The 22111-nt window shown below is 37.2% G+C and overlaps 1 protein-coding gene across 1 annotated transcript in view; it reads left to right on the forward strand.

Annotated features, from left to right (window-relative positions):
- Window positions 1-22111, forward strand: part of ZDHHC14 (zinc finger DHHC-type containing 14) — a 164167-nt gene that overhangs the window by 85369 nt on the left and 56687 nt on the right. Inside the window, 2 exon segments of the mRNA XM_030556649.1 lie at window positions 7561-7733; window positions 20156-20314. Of these exon segments, the coding sequence (XP_030412509.1) occupies window positions 7561-7733; window positions 20156-20314 (332 nt within the window).

A 22111-nucleotide genomic window follows, 5' to 3' on the forward strand; every position in this document is an offset into this window, starting at 1 on the left:
CTAAGGCATGGCTGAGATTACCCCCTCCTCGGAATCCACGGTCGGGTGGGGTAGTGGTGCCCCCCACCCCCAGAATTGCATGCAGCTCAGTGTAGAAGCGGCATGTCTGCGACTCTGCCCTGGACCTTCCATTTGCTTCTTTGGTTTTCTGGTAGGCTTGACTGAGCTCCTTAACTTTCATGCGGCACTGTAGTGAGTCCCTATTGTGGTGTCTCTCCATCATGCCCTTGGAGATTTTTTCAAATGTTTTGGCATTTTGTCTTTTGGAAAGTAATTCTCCTAGCACGGAAACCTCTCCCCCATATAGCCATCAGATCCAGTATCTCCCGTACGGTCCATGCTGGTGCTCTTTTTCGATTCTCGGACTGCGTGGTTACCTGTGCTGATGAGCTCTGCGTGGTCACCTGTGCTTTCCATGCGGGGCAAACAGGAAATGAAATTCAGAAGTTCGCGGGGCTTTTCCTGTCTACCTGACCAGTGCATCGGAGTTCAGATTGCACCGTTGTGACCGCTCTGGACAGCACTGGGGGATAGCTCCCGGAGGCCAAGACCGTCAAATTGCAGCCACACTAACCCCAATTTGAAATGGCAATACCGATTTCAGCGCTACTCCCCTCATCGGGGAGGAGTACAGATATCGATATTAAGAGCCTTTTATATCGAAGTAAAGGGCTTCGTTTTGTGGATGGGTGCAAGGTTAATTCGGCTTAATGCTGCTAAATTTGAGATAAACTCGTAGTGTAGACCACAAGTACTCCTATATCTCATTCAGACAGTGAAGCAGTGACAGCTAGAAGTAAAACACAGGAGTTTGTCTCCATCCCTTACCATTAGACAACACTTCGTACTTATAGCTGTTGCAGCTATTTAACTTGTATCTATGGAACGAAAGATAAGTCTGATTTGGTAATGTAGATCAAAGAGAGCAATTCATAATTTGTATCACTGTTTAAATTTCTCCCTATTTATTAAACTATTACTGTCTTTTGTACAATATATCTTTTTTCCCCCTCATGTAACAGAAATTTAAGAATGAAAAGCGAGTAAGAAAGTATTCTACTTCAGGTGATACCATGTATGTAGGTCAGAGTATTTTTTTGAGTTTAAAAAAAAAAAAAGATTCCATATGAGGCTGCACCTCTGATTTCTATGTCATATGTCAGTTATGGGTGTATTTTTTTTTTAATTCTCCACCCTCTAATTGTCAGATGGAGATCAAAATCAGATTCCTCCAGTTGCTCAGAGGTATGAAAGCCTTGCTTTGTTGTTTTGTCTGTAGGAAGTGGCTGTATTTTTCTATTAATGTGTTTTATAGCTGCACAGCTAAGCCGGCAGAGTCAATATTGCATTTGTCATTTGCTGCATCTTCCTACCAGACCATAAAAACAACTGTCAGTGAAGTCTGTTCAGAAATACCTTGATATTTCTGCCGAAGATTTGCATCTGCTTCTTTCTTGATCCCTTTTCTAGTAAAGAGCTCAAAGTCTGTAGGGTTCTTGCTGTGCTCTCTTCACTCCTCTTCTTACATGTCCTTACTTTTCTGCAAAACTCAGTGCCCTTGTCCAAGTATGATTATACAATTAAAAGGGTTTTTGGGTGTTAAGAAGAGATGTTTTAGCGTTCCTTAGGCATACTTAGTTCAGGGGACATTGATTATTATCTCTCCAACACCAGTGTGCTCTATTTTTATCCAGCAATGACAGGCCAGTCCTCCCACACTCATGTTAACTTTCAAACACTGCTTCTAAAAACGATCTGAGAAGAGCAGGGTATTTTATGGAAAAATATAGCTGTAAAATTGCACTCTGCCCTTACTCTTTGGATTCTTTTGTTTGGGGAGATTCAGAGATTGCAACATAGTTTGGATCTGTAACTGAAGACAGCTAATGTAACTGTAAGAGTGTTGAGTGGAGTCTGTCAATGATACTTCCAAGTACGGCACATTAATCTTTGTTCTCTCTGTCACCAAGCTGTCAATTAGTGACAGTTGTTTTGTGATGTCTGAAGATGGGTTGAGGCCACCAGCTCACTTCCCATAGGTCATTGAATAGCTGTTATAGGGAAATGAATTTAATTTTTTTTTAATGCTTCTTATTTAATAGAGCTACTGTAGGATGGAGATTTGTTTGTCTCTTTCATTGGGTTCCCATGCTGTCAGTGTCATAAATGACCTTTTTTTTTTTTTTTTTAAGGAAGAACTGTCACTACCATTTTGGAGGGAATATTTTGCTTTAAAAGCTCAAAATTTGCTTTCAGGGAATAATCTCCAATATTTGCTTTAAAAATGTGTCTGTGAACACAAACTTATCCCTGTGAAGAAACATATTTACCAGTATTGGAGCTTGGTGAAATTTTTTGGTTGAAAATTTTTCACCAAAAATGTGGATTTGGGTTGTCTGAAACATTTAGTGAATTCATGTTGATTTAGATGAATTGTTTTGGTCAAAAAAAATTTTGGGGGAAATGTTGAAATGAACCATTTTGACGTTTTCAAACTAAACATAATTTTTTGGGCTACTCATAAGGGGACTTAAGCATCATTCACAAAATGGTAATGGTGGTTGGGCCAAGTGGTTAGAGCACTCACCTGGGAGGTGGGAGACCTGGGGTCAAGTAAAGAGTGGAGGATTCAAACCTTGGTCTCCCTGCAACATCCCAGGTGAATGCTCTAATCACTGGGCTATTGAGTGGGGGCGAGAAGGGGGGAAATGCATACTGCTAACATCTCCTTTCTTCCCTGTTTTGTGATCAAGCCCCTCATTTGCAAATTCCCTTTGCTTTTACTTTTAAAATTGGGTAAAATGCCCAAAATTGTAAATTTTAGGTTGAATTAAACAAATTTGACTCAAAATGAAACTTTTCTGACTTTTAAATTCACTGAACGTTCAAAAAAATCTTGGTTTCAGGTTGACTGGAAACCAATTTTTTTCCACAACTACCAAAAATATAAAAAATCACTTACTAGTACAACTCTAGCCAAATTGTCTGAGGAAAGTGAACACACCAGGGCATGCAAGTGAAGCTAAAGCAAGTGGATTCAAAAATTTGAACAACTGGCAAAATGTTTGGTAGTATTTGACCAGTTCTGAAAACAACTAAACAGTTTTTAATGTATGTTGAGCTTTACATAGCAGCACAAATGCATGTAAAGGGTCATTATCAGCTTTGAATTTTTAAAAAACAATAGATTTCAAATATATAATTCTTTTATGAAACCTCATTGAAATTGTGTCCTAGAATGGCTTTAAAAAAATTCCTTTATATAAAAAAAATACGTTTTTGTTTGTGTGGGGATTTTTTTCCTGCTCTTTTGCTGTTTAAAACTGTCACCTGGGCAGGTTGAGAATAATCATACTAGACAAACGTAGGTCTTTTATTTTCTTCCTCTCTGTGCATGTGTCTGCCTGCTGTTTCTTCAGTGTCAGCTCCGCTACTTCTGTTAGTGGAGAACACCCTCTTACAGAACCTAGGGCAGAGTATATATAAGAGCTCTTCCTCTAAAGCAGTGTGCGATCTGTGATTATCATCATGCTAATGTCACAGTTTCAAGTTAACTGCACCTGTATTTTTCCTTCCATGGTCCTACAAGGGCACCCATTTAAACATTTCTGGCTTCCAGCTATCACCTCTCTTGGGTGGAGATCAGTGTCTCACTGCCTTCTGACTGGCGATTTTGAGGCTTCACAGCTCCCTAATCTACACTGTGCTGTTCCGAGCAAGCCAGTCTGTCTAAAAGGCATTTCCTATGCTTGGCTTTTCAAGGGCTATGAATAGTATATTGCCAGCAGTTACAAAGTTACCAGAGATCTCGTTCTAAGCAAACACATTTATTCTGAAGGTGAAAAAATTTCAGAGAGAGCATATAAAACAAGAGAACCTACATGCACGCTAAAAAGCTAACCAGTCATCACACTCAAGTGACAATGTCAGTCCTTCAAACCCCACAATTGGGTTTCCTCCTGGTTACAAGTTGATATCAGTTTTTAGTCTTCAGGAATCGGAACAAAGTCCCAAAGTAAGTTTAAGATTGGGTGTTTTTCTGGTCTCTGGAGAATTCAGTTTGAACCAGAATATGTGAGCTTTCCCAGGACTTGGTCCTCTGTGGAGGTGTTGTTATCTGAATAATTTGCCTAAATCGTCCCTTACTATTTTCACTTCCTGGAGCTGCTGTGTTAATCTTGTGGCATGCACACAATCCCTGGCCTGCAATGATGTATAAACCATACATGCACTTAATACGATATGGTCTCCCAGACAGGACAACTTCCTGCAATCTATCTGGCACAGCTACAAAATGAGACAAGAAGTGCAACTGAGTGAAACTGACTCCACCAAGTTCTGTCAAATGGAGACAGTAAGCACAGTGGGGGGAAAAATACTGTTTTTCTAATTCATTTACAGTAATTTTGAGGAATTACTTGGGCTTCCTGGAAGATATGCTGTAGTCAGACTCATGTTATTGGGCTCAGTACAGGGGTAAATGAGTGAAATTCTATGACTTGTCTGATACAGGAGGTCACATTAATTGATCTAATAGGGATCAAATTCTCAGATAGAAATGATTTTTTTAAATTGATGGTATCCCTTTAATAGAACATCAGAGCAGTTGGTTCCAGGTTCCATGTTATTACTAAGTAGCATTTTTGTAGTGCTTTGGATCTTCAAAGTGTCTTTCAAGTATTAACAAATTAATTTCTTCCAAGTTTAAAAAAAAATTCTACTTTTGCAAGTTGCGCTTTCACAAAGGGATTTGCATTACAGTACTTGAATGAGGTAAAAGAAATAGTATTTTTCAATAGTTCTTTTTTACAGTGCAAATATCTTGTAAGGAGTGAAACAGTATCTTCAAATTTTGATAGGTCTGATTTTCTTCAGAGTTTGTGATTGTGTTTCAGCTAGATACTTATCAAGAGATTTTAATATTTTTGTTACACTCTTCGACAAATGAGAAAATTATTGCCGCCTTGGTCTTTTAATCTTTTGATGTGGGAGGTTGGATTTTTTTCCTCAATATCATGGAATGCTACTCTTAGCACATAACAAATGATTACATATTTTATGGTTATGGTGACCATTAGAAATGGATGCTTAAAGTATAATTCCTAGAATGAGTGGTGAGTCTAGATGAAGTCTGTATCTAAATATTGTCAGCAGTGCTACTTTGGCATTTGTCCAAAATTTTTATAGCTTTTTACTGTTCCACAGTTATATCTCAAGTTACCTTCCAGCACTTATGTGATCTACAGACTTACAGTTCCCGTTTCTTTGGAGTCTGATATGAATAATGCAACCAAAAATAATGTATGGTGCTTTATTTAATATTGATTATTGTATTAGTAAGGTCTCATGTTCCCAATAATTCACTTCAAAATGTATCCTTAGAGCCAGCTTGCCCTGTTGTTTCAGAATCCAATGCAGTGGGTTGATTTTTAATAATTCTGCATGCACAAGATATATATTGATCACTATAATAGTTTCAGATTTGTATAAAAGATACTTATAGGTCATTGGTTTTGACTGGCTTTTCTGATATATTAAAAAAGTTAAGAACTGATTTCTTAAACTTTGTGAAATACATCTGCAGTTATTTAAATTGTATTCGCTCTTTTAGGAAGATTCTTTCAACCAAGTCATTTTTTTTTGTTGGTACTTTAACTTTCCTTCCCCAACATTCTGCTATAACAATGGTGTCAAATTCTGTGTGTCAAAGGGCCATATTCCCTTGTTAATAGAATTATGTTCCATGGGCTAGAGTAAAAATTTAGGACTACATATTGTTGTCCATCCACATCTTAACTCTCACCCTGAGCTTTGCACACGGTGAAATATGGTCTTTATACAGTAACTGAACTTTTAATTGTTATTTCTACTGTTTCTCCATTCCCTCTGCTAAAGTGATCAGCCATGGAAATATTTTATGTTGTCATTGTTTAGCCTGGCAGTTAGTATCCCAGTGAGGTTAATGGGGAGAGGGGGACGGTTGCAGCACATGCAGGCATGTACAAGTTAACTTTGATCAAACTAGCTGGCAAGCCCATGACACTGTGGATACGCTACTATTTTTAGCAAGCTAGCTCAATCGAAGCTAGTTCTTGTAGGCCTACACTGCATATCCCAATTGCATTGTAGACCTACCCTTAGTCATTGTTTCTAATCATCTGCAGACTAGGGAAGGCAATGTTGGTTACACTTAGTTCAGATCTGGAAGGTTATATTGCCAGCCATAACCTGGGCTAGAAATTTGCTTTTCAGTTTATTGTTGGTTTAAACTAAAGCTTAGATTGTGAATATAAATACATCAAATGGGCTGGGATTTTGACTTTCCCTGTTCTATAACACAGACTGCTTGGATTGTTTAAATCCATTTATATACCAGGATGATCTATCAATACCTAGTGTTGTTCTGAGATTAGCCGACGTTTTATACTGTACAGTGTCTAAGTACAACTGATAATGATTGCTCTCTTTTCACTTACAACCGTGACTGTGAGTTAAATTAGGTTCCAGTGCTTCCATCTATGATGATTTTTCTGAGTGGAATAATTTAAAAGACAAAAAAAAATCAGTGTGCTTATAGCCTTGCAACCTAGTAATCATTTTTTAAGTCTGGTAACAATAAACTCTCTACTGTTCTGAAAAAGGGCTGTCATTGCCCTGGACCACCTTGGTTGTTCATTTCCATGTGTGTTGCACTGTTGTTGCACTCCTTTTATTTTTAAAGCAAATAAACAAGCTTACAGAATAAATTACAAAGAATGGGATGAGAGAGAAACAAAAGCTTGAGGCACCACATTCTATTTTCATAACGCTTATGCCTCCTAAGGGGGATAAGGGAAGCATGTGCCATTTATGTACGTTCTTTTGCATTTCCTCTAACAGTGGAGTATAATTCATTTTATAGAATTCATTGAATTTCCTACTATGTGTTACTCCTCACTTTAAAAAAATTTCCCATTGTTTTATGTGTAATAAGGGAATATTACTTAACAATGCGGTGGTTGTTATGCTCTTTGACTCCTTATTAAATTAAACCAGTACTAGGGGATAGCGATAAGTGTGGCTTTTTAAAGCCACCTTTCAGCTTTATTAAAAGTAGCATTTCACTGCAAAGCAGTGTAGACTTAATAGAACAGGGGTCAGCAACCTTTCAGAAGTGTGTGCCAAGTCTTCATTTATTCACTCTAATTTAAGGTTTCACATGCCAGTAATACATTTTAATGTTTTTAGAAGGTCTTTCTATAAGTCTATAATATGTAATTAAACTATTGTTGTATGTAAAATAAATAGGCTTGTAAAATGTTTAAGAAGCTTCATTTAAATTAAAATGCAGAGCCCCCCGGACCAGTGGCCAGGACATGGGCAGTGTGAGTGCCACTGAAAATCAGCTCGCATGCCGCCTTTGGCACACGGGCCATAGGTTGCCTACTCCTGTAATAGAATGTAAAATCTTAACCTAGGTAGATCTTTAATGGCAAATGACTTAATAGTTTCTGAGTACATGTACTGCACTATTTGACATTAGTAGTTTAACAATTATTTCTTTTTCCCCCTCCCTTGTAGTTGTCCATATTTGTCAGAGAAGATTACACCTGCTATTCCTGCAGTAGGTGGGATTCTGTTCTTTTTCGTGATGGGGACCCTGCTGCGTACTAGTTTCAGTGATCCTGGAGTCCTCCCACGTGCAACACCAGATGAAGCAGCAGACCTGGAAAGACAAATAGGTAACACAGAAGGTCTGTCGTTGTCCCTTTGCTTTCCTTCCAAGTGTGAATGTACTGTATGGAGGCAGAATGCTGCTCAGCTTGTGAAGGACAAACTCCCATCTCAGCAGTAATCACTCTGAAATAATACTATTTCAACTAACAAATATTGATTCCGCTAGAAAAAGGACTGAGGAATTCTTCAGTCAGAAGCTGCTGACCACAGTGGTGGACATAGACAATGATAGTTTACTGCTATAATTTGTTACTGGCCTTTTCTCCATAGATGATGGAAGGTTCCCTAGTGCATAGGAAAATACTTAGGTACTTTTTAAAGTGTTTATGGGAAGAAAAGTGACATTGGCATGCAATACTTCTTAAATTCTTAAAAATTCTGCACCTTCTTAAGCAACATACTTTGTGTTGGGTTACATCTGATTATGACATTGATGTTGTTTATTTATATTGTCTGCTGAAGGGCCCCAGCTAGGAACGGGGACTGATTTGTAGAGCCCCTTAAATCTGCGGATAGTTGTTTTATATCCACAGGCCATGTTTGCAGATTGGATGCGGATACAATCCACACAGGGCTGTACTGACTTGTGTTAGGCAGCATACAAGCACATAGGAAGACATAGTCCATAGAAGGTTGAACATCAATGACAACAGTTAAACTTTTATTATTTGTTATTCATGCAGAGCCAACACAACTGCAGAGCAGTGAGCTAGATTCTGATATGGCTCATACATCAAGGCAATTATTTATTAAGTTCTAATTGCAGAGTTTTTATAATTGCAAATGTCAAAACCAAAAGATATGCTACTTAGCTGTCAGAGCCCTTGCAGAGTTGCTGATTCAAAAATCTTTTTACAAAGCAAAAAAAAAAAAAAAACCAAACAAAAAACTTCCCAACAACCCTGTGTTAATTTGATTCAGAATTCCTTAGGAAACATACATGAAACCCCACAGTGCAACTTCAGCAGTCAATTTTTAGAGGAATCTACACTCTGGTAAGAACAGAAGAGACACAAACCATTACAATTAAGTATGTTAAGCTACAGTAGAACTGTGAGGCTGTGCATATATAGGAGTCTTCTATCTGATACAAATTATGACCTCTTCCTCTTTTCCTCTTTTGATGCCATAGTTGGCTTTTCTTTCTCCAATGACAGTTATGAAAGTACAAAAATAAATTGTGAAACCTACAAGTTTTCTCACATGGTGGATTTTGTGGGCCAAAAAAAGTGTGTTTATTACCTTTTACATGCATTACTTTAAAATACCTTTTCAAAGCCTTTGGCAGAGATCTAAGGTAACGAGTTCATTTTTAATATCTTATAGAACCATAGAATAGCCCTGTAAATTGCAATGGTTGCATTTTTTGCAGTGTTTGAATCTTGAGGTTGCAGTAACACAAGTTTTGATTGAAGGGCTCAGTTTCAGAACAGTTGCAGCTGGAAGAAAACTGATTGCGTTTTATAGACGCAAGTTTTTGTCATTGGCTTGTGTTTATTCTACAGATAAAATTGTATTTCTGTATTACTATAAAAATATAGTAATCAATTCACTGATCACTGTTGTGTTAGTGGTAAACCCCTGTCCCCGTTCAGCAGATTGTGTGGGCCACTGCAGAACTAGTTTGGTTCCACTGTGCTGCATTGGGGGATGGGATGCAGGGAGCCTATGTGGCAATCTGCTTTCCCTACATGCCAGAGAGCTGTACTGCACGATTTCTGTGTACCCCGCCACACAATGGCATCTGAGTATTAATATCAGGTCAGTGGGTTTGCAACTTGCTGGATCCACAAGTCCTTCTTCCTCCCACATTATGCTCCCCATTTGGGATGGGATGGGTGCAGAGGTAGTGGGGGATGCATGCACATGCAGCATTTTCTACAGTCCACTCAAAATAATTTTTTTTATTTAGAAAGCATCATACCTTTTTCCTGAGCTTCTCATAAACAGGTCTCAGACTTTACTTTTCTGCTATAAAAACAACTGTCCCAGCAACTGTCTTAAATTTCAGCACTTTTATATACTCAGTTTTTAATTATGAAAAATGTATTCCATGAAAAGGTTCAGAAAAGAGCAACAAAAATTTTTAGAGAGATGGAACAGCTGCCATATGAGCAGAGATTAATAAGATTGGGACTTTTCAGCTTGGAAAAGCGATGACTAAGGGGGGATATAATAGAAGTCTATAAAATCATGACTGCTGTGGAGGAAGTAAATAAGGAAATATTATTTACTGCTTCTTATAACACAAGAACTAGGGGTCACCAAATGAAATTAATAGGCAGCAGGTTTAAAACAAAAGGAAGTATTTCTTCACACAACACACAGCCAATCTGTGGAACTTTTTGCTACAGGATGTTGTGCAGGTCAAGACTATGACAGGGTTCAAAAAAGAATCAGATAAATTAATGGAGGATAGGTCCACACAAGGCTATTAACCAGGATGGGCTGGGATGGTGTCCCTAGCCTCTGTCTGCCAGAAGCTGAGAATGAGCAACAGGGAATGGATCACTTGATGATTACCTGTTCTGTTCATTCTCTCTGGGGCACCTGGCATTGGCCACTGTAGGAAGACAGGATACTGGGCTAGATGGACCTTTGATCTAACCTAGTATGGCTGTTCTTATGTTCTTATCCTGTGAAGTTGTCATAATTATTGTGTAAATGAATAATAAAAAATTCTGATATTCCACAAAAATTTCCAGTTGTGCTGGTTACAGAAGTAAATGATTTTTTTAAGTAATAGTGCTTCAGTTTTATTATATTATTTGGGAAAATGTGCACTTTCCTTGCCTATTTTAGTGCTGGAGCTGAAGGTAATAGGAGAAATATTTTTATTTTAATTATGATTTAAAGGAAATATATTTATTGAATCCTTAGAGTACTGAGGATGAGTGTTTTTAATCTAAGAAGCTGTCATGAGGTACTTTGGATGAATATATGACACAGAAATGTATATTCTACCCAGTGGAGTTTTTGTCTGAATCTGACCTCCCATTACCAATTGTTTAACTCTTCCAGTGGCTCCCATGACTTCCATTTCCCTTCCCACCGCCCCTAGAACCATCAAACACAGTAAATCCTCAATTGCCAACTCTTCTTTTTGTCATCTTCTCCTATGACAAATACCCAGTTACCAATATTTCACAAATGGTGTAATTAGACTTTTATTATATTCCTGAAAGAGTGCAACATATCTGTATTACTTGAATAAAGAGTAAAGAGATTTAAGAACGTTAAGCCTCTTTAACCATTAGGATTCCTATATTAAAATTACTGGGAAAACATGAATATTTCAATAAAGTTATCACCTGGCAATTGTAGGTTGTTTTTCGTTAAATGAGTTTGGTCTCAATCCTGTTCCCTATAGACAAGACTCCACATCAGAAGAATCACCATCACATTTGATGCTAATTGATCTCCTTCTTGACCACTTTAGCACAGAGACTTTGAATGGATATAGACACTGATCTGTCTGTCAAGAAAGAGGTCTCTTCAGGTAAAGGTTAAAGCATGTTAGTAGGACAGTCTGGGGAATGCTGCATCGCTACAGCTTGTTCTGTACTTACCCTGTAAACATATTGTAGATATATTGTCTCCAGAAATGTTAATCTCCCTTCTTTTCTTAGCCCTATATTTGCCCACACAAACTGAAAGTAAGTTACAGTGGGGGAGGGATAGCTCAGTGGTTTGAGCACTGGCCTGCTAAACCCAGGGTTGTGAGTTCAATCCTTGAGGGGGGCCACTTAGGGAACTGGGGTAAAAATCTATCTGGGGATTGGTCCTGCTTTGAGCAGAGAGTTGGACTAGATGACCTTTTGAGGTCCCTTCCAACCCTAGCCTTCTATGATTCTATCCCAGGAAAAGTCTCCTCTGGGATAAGATCCACCAAGTGAAATTTCAACAAGTGGATTGATTGGATTTGACTACTGTCATTTGGAGGGAGTTTGGTGAATGACTCCTTTTATTTGTATTTGATACAGTTTAGATTATTTTTGGAAAGTGAAAATGTGCCTCAGTCAGTAAAATTGGTTGAGGCAGATTGGTAACAACAGTAAATGTTGATTTCTGGAAAGAGCTGATCTAAAAAGCTAAGTGATTCCTACACTGAGTGTATTTTGGTTTCTCATAAATGAATCCCTTTGGTACTAAATTTTAAGACATAGTCTACAAATGTTGATCGTATATGCCTTAATTAGAATTCATAAGGAATTTCTCAAGGTGTCTGTGTTGCCTCAGAAATGATGATTTGAGAACTTTCTATCATGTGCGGAGCATTTAGACTTGTCTTTTGGGATTGAAATTCACTGTCTTTAGACAAATTCTTCAGGATTTGGAGTACTGCTATGGGCATCTAGGCAGGGTGATGCTCAGTATTGGATAGGTGGTTAGTATCTTTGCAAATTTTAAGGCTAATACAATGTTGTAGAGAAAATGAAACAGACAATATCAGATCTTCAGGCCCCACAATCACACCATTCAGTTCTAAAAATTGTTGTGCACATAGGAATAAATTGGAATTTAATAACATGTTGACTGAATTAGCTGCAGTGTTCTTATCTTGAGAGGCACAGCACGTACTGCTTCAAGAGTGTTGGAATACCAATGATTCTCCAAATTTCTGCTTGATAAGTTCTGATGAGATTTAACTATTTCTCAAGTCCTCTTTCTTTGGTCAAGTGGACAAAAGAAAAAAGAAAAAACAAACAACAACATCTGAAAGACTAGTCTAACAAATTACAGAATGTTTTGTAGAGAGGGTTTCTTTAAACACAGATGTTTCAATTAGGGCACTAGTACAATTAGGGAAATAGCTTGTCATTTTATTAACTTGAGGTGGGGCAGGATGTTGCAAACAAGTCCAGGGGTTGTTCTGACCCCCCATTTCCTCCTTGAGTACGTGACCCCATTCTAAAAAAAAATTGAGAATCACTGGCTAAAAGGGAAGAGAAATTTCCACTGGGAGTGAGTTATGCTTAAATAGTCCATTCTGGTTATAATTCTCTTGTTTCTTTCCTCACTGGGGGAGGTTTGCTGCAATAACCCAAGTGAGCATTTATTGGGAGGAGAAGAGCTGATGATTAGACAATATTCTAAATATGTAGATCATTAATATCTCAAATATAGAAGATTCTAGGGAATTATTCCTTGGACAGTTTTTGAAAATTCAGTGCACTCAGAAAATAAATCCTCCCCTAGCAATGAGGAGACTCTCCCATCTCTATTTGAAAGCAAATGCAAGAGAGAATAAAATGAAACAGGACAATATAATTGAGAATAATCCTAGAAGATTCTGCAGTCCACCCTTCTTACCAAAGGGCTCTTCAGTCTCTTCTGTCTGGTTCTAATTTTGCTTTAGGTAAAAATGAAATTATAATCCTGTTTATAAAAATGCTAATGAAATTTACTAGATAGTTATGCACAAGTAATAGTAATCATGAAGTTTTTGAGGCATTTATTCCAAACAGAAACCTGTATAATATGTTACTCTTTTATGTTAAACTTTTGCTTTTAGTCATTTTTTTAAACTAAAAAAGAAATCATAACTTCTTAGCAACTATACATAAAGATAATACTGTTGATTATCTGAAACATTACAAAAGTGATTCATGATGGCTATTAGAGGAACTACCTTGCTGTGATGATTCTCCCCTTCCTCCCCAAATCACTAGAATCCTGCTGTTTGGCAAGATAGATGAACAGGTGCACTAATAGCTATCTGAAGTTAGTATACAGATTTCAGAACAACAAATTAGCTCTGCAATTTTGACACCCAGCACTCCTATGTGGAACTTTTAAGTGTACCCAGGGTTTTCAGATGACTGTGATAGTTGATTGTAAGAGATGTTTATGTAATACAATTGTCTACACAGAAAGTGGCAGGAGCATAACAGCCTTTGGATGTCAATGAAAGGCGCTATTGGCCCCTGTTGAAGGATGCAGTGTTTACTTTAAAATCCTGGCTAATTGGTGAAGAGAGTAGCTTAACTTTCTCATTTTCATTTTCATCTTTGGAAACAAGATGTAAAATTCAGAAAGAATACAAGGAATAAATATGTCCTGGATGACTTAAAAAAAAAATCCTAAAAGCTGTGGAGGTGGAAGGCAGACAGAATTATAGGCAGCACTGCTATGCTGCCTATTATTACTGTTGTCTGAAACTATCCATTGAGACCCTGTTTTCAGTTGGTTAAAACTTTCCCAAATTTTCAAGTGTTCTGGCTGGAAATATGTGTGTCAGACACTTGTGTCAGGCTGAAAAAATAGTAGTTGATCATGTGGATTAATAATATATTCTAAATCCAGTAGGGCCTACTGTGATCATCTAAGATCACCACTTGTGTAGAACTGGCCATAGGATTTCCCTGAAAAAATTCCTAGAGCATATCTTTTAGGAAAACATCCATTCTTGGTTTAAAAATGGCCAGTGATGGAGAATCCACCAAAAATCTGGGTTAATTGGTCCAGTGATTTATCATCCTCACTGTTAAATAAATTTACACCTTATTTCCAGTCTGAATTTGTCTAGCTTTAACTTCTAGCAATTGGATCATGTTATAGCTTTCTCTGCTAGATTGAAGAGTCCAATATGAAAAATTTGTTCACTACCTAGGTACTTGCAGACTGTAGTCAAATCACCCCTTCTCCATGACAAACTAAAGAGATAGACTCAAAGAGCTCAATCACTATAAGGCATGTTGTCTAATCCTTTAATCATTCTTGTGGCTCTTTTGTGAACGCTTTCTAATTTATCAACATCCTTCTTGAATTGTGGACACCAGAACTGGACACAGTATTCCAGAAGCAACCATACCCGTGCCAAATACAGAGTTAAAACAATCTGTCTACTACTGATTCATAGGGGTCAAATTAAGGTTACATAAGCAACCTTAGATTTGGCATTTCCTAACTTTTCTGAGTGTTTGACTTTGCAACCTTCTGTTCTTTATGTAATTTCCTAAGTTTTTAAGTAAAAAGAAACAAATCCAACAGAAATTCCATCATGTGGTACCATGTTAACTTCCAGTGTGGGTCATGAGCAGGCTTTGAACCTTTAGATAAGACATCACAGATGTCTGACACTTGAGCTAAGGGAACTAGTAGCAGTTGTAGATGGTTGTCCTCTATATGAATCAAGCACTTAAGGGGGGATTAGACACACACTTTGCTATCATCAAATAATTGTGAAACCCACTAGGAAAGAATGCAGACACTCATGAATCCTGGATTCAGTTCCAGGGTTCTTGAGGAGAATGTGCTTTAATGGTTAGAAACCCTTCTGCCCCTATCTTCCCACCCCAAAATCTCTGTCCCACTCTTCTCCTTTCTCCTTTTCCTTCCCCCTCCCTAGACCTATCTTAACCCCACATTCCCTGCTACAGGCAAAGAGGCAACAGCTGCTGTGAGAATTTTAACTTGGAATGTCCTATCTTCTGTGCAATTAGAATATAAACCTTGATATTACTTTATCAGTCCTGCATTAAATTTAATTTGGAATACTCTTTAGTCTATTCTTGGCAATTAGAAAAAAATATAGTGCAACTGCACTTTTTTTTAATTAAAGCTGCATGGAAAAAGATAACCGAGGTAAGAGGAATGAATTTGTCAAGAGAAGATCCCCTGAGTCTGGGTTTGTCCAATATGTGTAGGAGAGATTAACAGTTCCTCATGAATGTTAATCTCTCTGCATAGCATTGGTGCTGCAGATAAATTTCGAAAGTGATGGTCATGGCATTTTCCCTCTCCAACTATAAAAGGCATATCTACAGCGAAGAAAAGAAAGGGAAATGCTTTGTATTTCTCTGATATCTTCATACTGATTTCTTCCATGTATCTCTTCAAATCTTACACACATCCTCCCAAATTCATCTTTTAGGCCATGTTGCTTCAAATCTGTTCAATGTTGCTGCTGCTTTCAGCATGTCCAAAAGCCCTAAGACCTCAATGTTAAGCCAGAGTTATAATTCATCACTAAGTCTCATTGATGTATAAGTACTACTGTACCGTTTCAGGATTCTTCACTTTTCCCCTCCCTTCTTACACACACTTGAATATAATCAGAATCACTCCAGTGTTAAGGAAATTCCTCTCTTCCCCAACAACTTTTATAGTACTGCACAATTGGCCAAGCAAATATTGTTTTGAGAGTACAACTTGGTTGTGTTTTGCTTACGTTCCAGAAGCAGGGTACCAACTTAAGGCTAATTGTCTGATACAGTATGGCTAATTTTATGAACAATTTAAGATAAAAAAGACACTGTTGATTGTCAGGCAGGTCTTCCAGAGCGCTCTCACCTACATTCTTTCCTTTTCTCCTCTCAGTGAACCAGAATCTCATGACAGAATAGGGTGTCCAGATGTCCCAATTTTATAGAGACAGTCCCGATTTCTGGGTCTTTCTTATATAGGCTCCTATTATCCCCCACCCCCCAACCCGTGTCCTGATTTTTTACACTAGCTGTCTGGTCACCCTATGACAGAAAGAGAAAATGGCAGCTTCATGTTTGAGAGTTCTAGAGTTCAAAAAGATTATGGAAAGTTACTCTTGTAATCTTTTCTTTTTTCTAAATTCGGACAGTAAGTCCTCTTCTAAATGTCAGTGTAGCCTTTAGGTCAATAACATCAAGAGTTACAGGTGGAATGCAGTAAACAGCACTAGTTTAGGTTTTTAAAATCACATTCTCAATGTTTTGTTAGAGTGAGAAGTTCTGTTGTTCTCCCTTGAGACAGTAAACAAAGGAATGCCATTCTGCTGTTTTAAGCTCTGGTTGTCTAGATACTGACTTTTCCTACATGTAGCCCATTGTTGTTTATAATTAAGCGTGCAGCATGGACTTAGATGGTTACACAAAAAGAGGATCTTCCTTATTGTGGTAAGATCTGTTTCATATTTACTTTTGTGCTCTTACAGATGTCAGAGTTCATTCATGAAGAATTTTGGTCACGCTAGGCCTTTACTGCAGCAGGAAAAAAAAAACAAATTATTGCTTTATCAATCTATTGTTTTAGGGCCAAATCCCTTTTAAATTAATAGCAAAACTCTTGTGACTTGGACCTTACAGGGATCAGGTTTTGACTCTTAATGTAAATTTTCCCCAAATACAAATTTCATTTTGGAAAAGGTAGCAAAGTTTCTCTGAAAAGAGAGCCAAGAAAATTTCACAACTGTCTTACCCAGCTTGACGTAAAATAATACTAACATAAGCCATGTATTTTCTAGGTATTACATGTTTAGTGCTTATGTTTTATGTATATGGAAGTAAGTAGGATGTGGCCAAGTACTTGGGCACATGAAGACACATACTATGAATGTATTTCGGAAAGTGAAAAAGAAAGAAAGAGTCTGGATAATTTTAAGCTGGTAATATTCAAAGCTATGTAAATGAAAGTAATGGGGATGATGAACTCCTGCTTTTGGGTGTAAGCTGATCTACTTACTGAAGGTCCTATCCATGCTATGGTTTGAATTGTGCAAGAAAAAAACTGATCAAAACTGATATCAAGCATAGTTTTACTTGACTGTTTAATATGGTGGCTGTTTGGTATAGCTGTAAGCAAATAGCTTTAAAAAAAAAAATCATGTTATGCTGACCATTACTTAGTAGTCACTGCAGAAAATCACATTCAGCTTGTCAGCCAATGTTTGGAAATGCAATCTGCCAAAATGAATTTGTAGAATAAATTAATAAGGTATTCTATAAAGGTCTATGTATTAAAGTCCCACTTAAGTGATGTATTTAATTACATGCCTAATTTTGAGCATGCATGTTATCTAGTTAAAGTCAGTAGGACTATTAACATGCTTGAGTTTAGGTACTTAAGTATCTTGCTGAACCGGAAGCTAATTAGGGCTGACAAATACAGACTGTTAGTTTTCTACCACAAACTTAGTCTGTCATTCACACCTAAGGTCAAACTAATCTCTGATTATAACTACATTAAAGTCAATGGAGTTCCACCAAGGATGAATTTGATTTTTTTATGATTAAAGGGTAGTGCTTGCATATTTGTGGTAATGTCATTGAAAGTAGGGTAAGTGTGCATAACAGTCTCAATTGTAGCAATAAAAATAAATGGTACAATATCTTTTTATAACAAAAAATATTGCACACGTGTGTGTGCCTGTGTGTGTATGTATATGTGTGTATATATATGTGTGTGTATATATATATATATAAAAACAGTAAATAATCTCTCTTGGTTTTAAGCATATTACTTTTATTGCTGTGTGATAAAGCTTTTCATTGTTATTGATGCTGCAGCCTATGATAAATGATGTATTTGCATAGCAAATTTGTAAAATACTCCCTTTTTACTTTTTAAAAAATTCATATCTAACAAAGACTTAAAAAAAAGCAAAAAAGAAACATCACCTTTTTTCATTTTAAATTTGGGGCTGGAATCACTCATGGTACCTGTAAAGTTCTAAACATAATGCTGTATGCATGAATGTTTTCTTGCTGCCTGCCACAATGTTAGCTTAGCTTAGTTCTAAATAAAAAGGAATCCGAAGATCAAAGATTGTTTCCCTCCTCGTTGATCATGCTAATCATATCATATATATTATATAAACACATGTAGCCTGGGTCTGTGCCTTGGGTTAGTGTGATTTGTGTCTAGACAGAAAGAAAGTGGAGGTAGACTTGAGACTGACTTCAAATTCTGGGTTTATGTTGCACTGTAGACATACTCTTAGTATCTCAGGTGCTGTTAAAGAGGCTTTATCTCATATTTTATGAGTAGTCTCCTATGCTTGAACTATGACACATTCAGCTCAATGAGAGCTATCAGTTTTTTTAAACAAAAAGCTTCAGGGTTGTGTGAAGGTTGTAAATATATATGATACCCATAAGATTCTAACAGGCGTTTACTGTTGTAATATTTTTTTTAAATTAAGGCAGGAGATTGGAAATTACGTTAGTTAATTTTCAGATTTAAAAACTTTTTTTAAAGATACTTGTTCAGTATATTCATAAATCTTTTACCTAAAGATGCAGATATATAGTAACTATCCTTAATGTACAATTTCTGTGTTCTTTCAGAAGTGGGTGCTGAAACATAAGTTTGTCAGGATCCTGCTTATATTATAAATATTTGTAACTGTATTTATTAGATGGATAGCATGTTTGCAACTGTAATAGTATGACTGTTTCATACTTCAGTGTAGACATGTCATAGACCTTTTTATGCTTTTTCAGGTTGTAACTGCAGGCATCATTTGAACATGGCTGCACAGGTGGCCCTGACAGTGAAACTTAATTAAAAATTCTGTTTATGATGCAAGAGTCAGAGAATAATCTGCTTCACTCTCTACCACAGCTCTTTTGGTTCTGCTTGGCTGACAGCAAAACTTACATTTTGTCACTAAAGTAATCAGATTTTTTTGTGAATGCACAATGAGAGCAGTTCGTTGAGTAAGAGAGCACCATTTTTACCACATGCGTTTTTCAGCGTATATCTGCACTTCAGAAGCATTTAAAATACAAAATTGATCCTTAAAAATTATTAACCTATCCAGTGCTTTAGCTTCTGGAGTAATAAATGCTCATGTCCCAAATAATCTCAGCTATCACTTTGCCAGATGGCAGGCAGAGACTTCTTTGTAAACAAATTTTAAGCTACAACAGCTGCCTTAAAATATCACTACGTGTTGGATTTTAAACTCTTAAAAAGCAAGATGAGTGAAATACTGTCCTGAATATACTCCATTATACCATAGTATTTAAGGGTCTCAAGATCATCGCTCATTTTCTATTTGCCATATATGCCAAATGCTCTAATGATGGGTAGAATGTTGGTGTGTACTGTATAGATGTCTAGTTTGGGCATTAAATTCAGCCTAAACACTGCATTTCTTTGTCTTATTAATTAAAGACTTCAAAAATGTTTCTAAAAGCAAAACCTCCCTTGTAAAGTGATTACTGCAATTTGCAAGAGAGAGCCATTTTTTATTTATAGATGTGAAGTAAAAAAAAAAAATCCTCAAGAGCTCTTTCCCCAGTTGAAAATTACTTTAGTCACTTCTGTTAAATGAGTTAATGGTTAGTCCAGTTCTTGGTGAGAAATGTACATATCACAAGAAACTCCATGAAGAGCAAGCATATTTCTGAGGGGCCAGCTAAATGGAGGTGCTGGCTAGGCAGAAGAGTGTGGGATTTTGGTTTTTGTGGTACAGAAGCTGAGGTTTTGTTGTTTTGTTGTTATTTATTTTAACTGTGGTTTTCTTTCATTTTTTGTGATGCATTACATTTTAAGATATTTGCCTAGATATTCAGAGGTTGGGAGAGAGAGAAACTATTTTTAGGCATGATAAATCTCCAAAAATATATAAAATATATGTAAATGTTAAAGAAACTGGATTTTAAATGACAGTAATGTGCCTATACCTGGCAAGAGAATTTACATTTATTGATTTAATGTTTAATTATTTCCCTGTTAGATATTGCAAATGGCTCCAGTTCAGGAGGATACCGTCCACCTCCCAGAACAAAAGAAGTAATCATCAATGGACAGACCGTGAAACTAAAATACTGTTTCACTTGCAAGATTTTCCGCCCACCTCGTGCCTCACATTGCAGCCTTTGTGATAACTGCGTAGGTGAGTATAACGAAAACTTACATGTTCGGTTTTTGTAATTTTTTCATTAAAGTGATTTTAGAGGGCAGGATAGTCTTCCTATGAATACATGTGGTGGTGTGCTTAAAGAGACCAAACTCACATGGTTATAAAGTCATCCAGAAGGTCACTAGCTAACAAAATTATCCTGCTTCCTACTAGCTAATGTGAGGATTTTGGAAGAGGGTAGATACAGTCTCCTGGAAGTTTCAACCATATAGCAGGTTTTTTTGGGGGGGAGGATGGGAATTAGGGCTCATCTACACTGCTATTTAACTACCATTGTAGCTGCACCAGTGCAAACCTCTAGTTTAAAGACATGGTCTCATCTGAGGTAAACTACACCAGTGCAATTGACATTGTACCAGTGTAAATTACATCTACACTTGAGGCTTGCCCTGGTAGAGCTAAACTGGAGGATAAAGTCCCATTGCAGATAAAGACTAAGGGCTTTTCTGCACTGCAGCACAGCTACAGTTCTGTAGCTATGTCACTGTAGTGTAGACACCTCAGCGATGGAAGGGGTTTTTCTGTCACTGTAGGTATCCACCTCCCTGAGTGGCAGTAGCTAGGTCAACTTGAAGCATTCTTCCATCAATGTAGCTGTGTCTACAATGGGGGTTTCGGACCTCTGAGCACTATAGCTGCATTGATATACATTTTAAGTGTAGACAAGGAATAAGTGAGATTACATTTCACACTGGTATAGTGACACTGATGTTACTTCACCAGTGCATGCCCTTAGTTCAAATGCACTGAAACAATGTAAAAATTACTTGCATTGAGTGCATCTTACTCTAGTTCAGGGGATCCTAAACTTGGTTTGCGGCTTGTTCAGGGTAAGCCCCTGGCGGGCCGCAAGACGCTTTGTTTACTTGAGCATCCGCAGGTACGGCCACTCGCAGCTCCTAATGGCTGCAATTCGCAGTTCCCGGCCAATGGCAGCTGTGGGAAGCGGTGGCCAGGAACTGCGAAGAAGTCATTGGAAGAATTATACATTCACAGTTAAAGAATATCCATATATCTGTACTGAATTCTAAGCTGAGTGTGGAAAGGTAGCCTTTTGTCTTCATATAATGAATAAATGCCTGCAGGCAGTTTCTTTGATAAATAAATCAATCCGTTAAATGTTATGGTAAAAATTGTATCCACTAATCAGGAAAAGTTTTTCTCTTTTATATTAAAATTGGAATTCTTAAACAAACATAGGTCAATTTTAAGCTAGAATCTGTTTTTATAAAACCAGCTTTTACTGACTGTAGGACAAATACGAATGTTTCTCTGATTTTCAAATTAGAATTGAAACATTTTTAGGCAGATGTTACCCATGCAGTGTTTGCAATCTATACATTGTGCTGCTATTTGAGACCCTGACAGTGAAACTGAATTGACCAGAGGGGGAGGGGGAGGAGGTTGTTAGGTTAAACAGATTATTTCCATTTTCCAAACTGAGAAACGCGGGGAAAAAATAGGCGTAAACAGGGAAAATGTTGTGGGAGGGGACCGTTTTAAAATAATCTAAAGTGATGTTTTAACACAGATTATTTTATAATCTGACAGCATCCTTTTTATGTTAAATGTGGGAAACCTGTCATTTTAAGTAGAGGAGAGATGCAAAGTCTTTGATCAGTAATGGAATAAGAAGTTGATTTAAACAAAGCTGTCTTCCTATAATGTCTGCATTCAAGCAACAGATATAAAACAGCTTTGAATATTTCCTAGAATAAAGCTGTTCAAGTGACTCATAATAAATAATGTTATCCAACAAATGTAGCCACC

Source organism: Gopherus evgoodei, chromosome 3 (assembly GCF_007399415.2).
Source record: "Gopherus evgoodei ecotype Sinaloan lineage chromosome 3, rGopEvg1_v1.p, whole genome shotgun sequence".
Lineage (NCBI taxonomy): Eukaryota > Metazoa > Chordata > Testudines > Testudinidae > Gopherus > Gopherus evgoodei.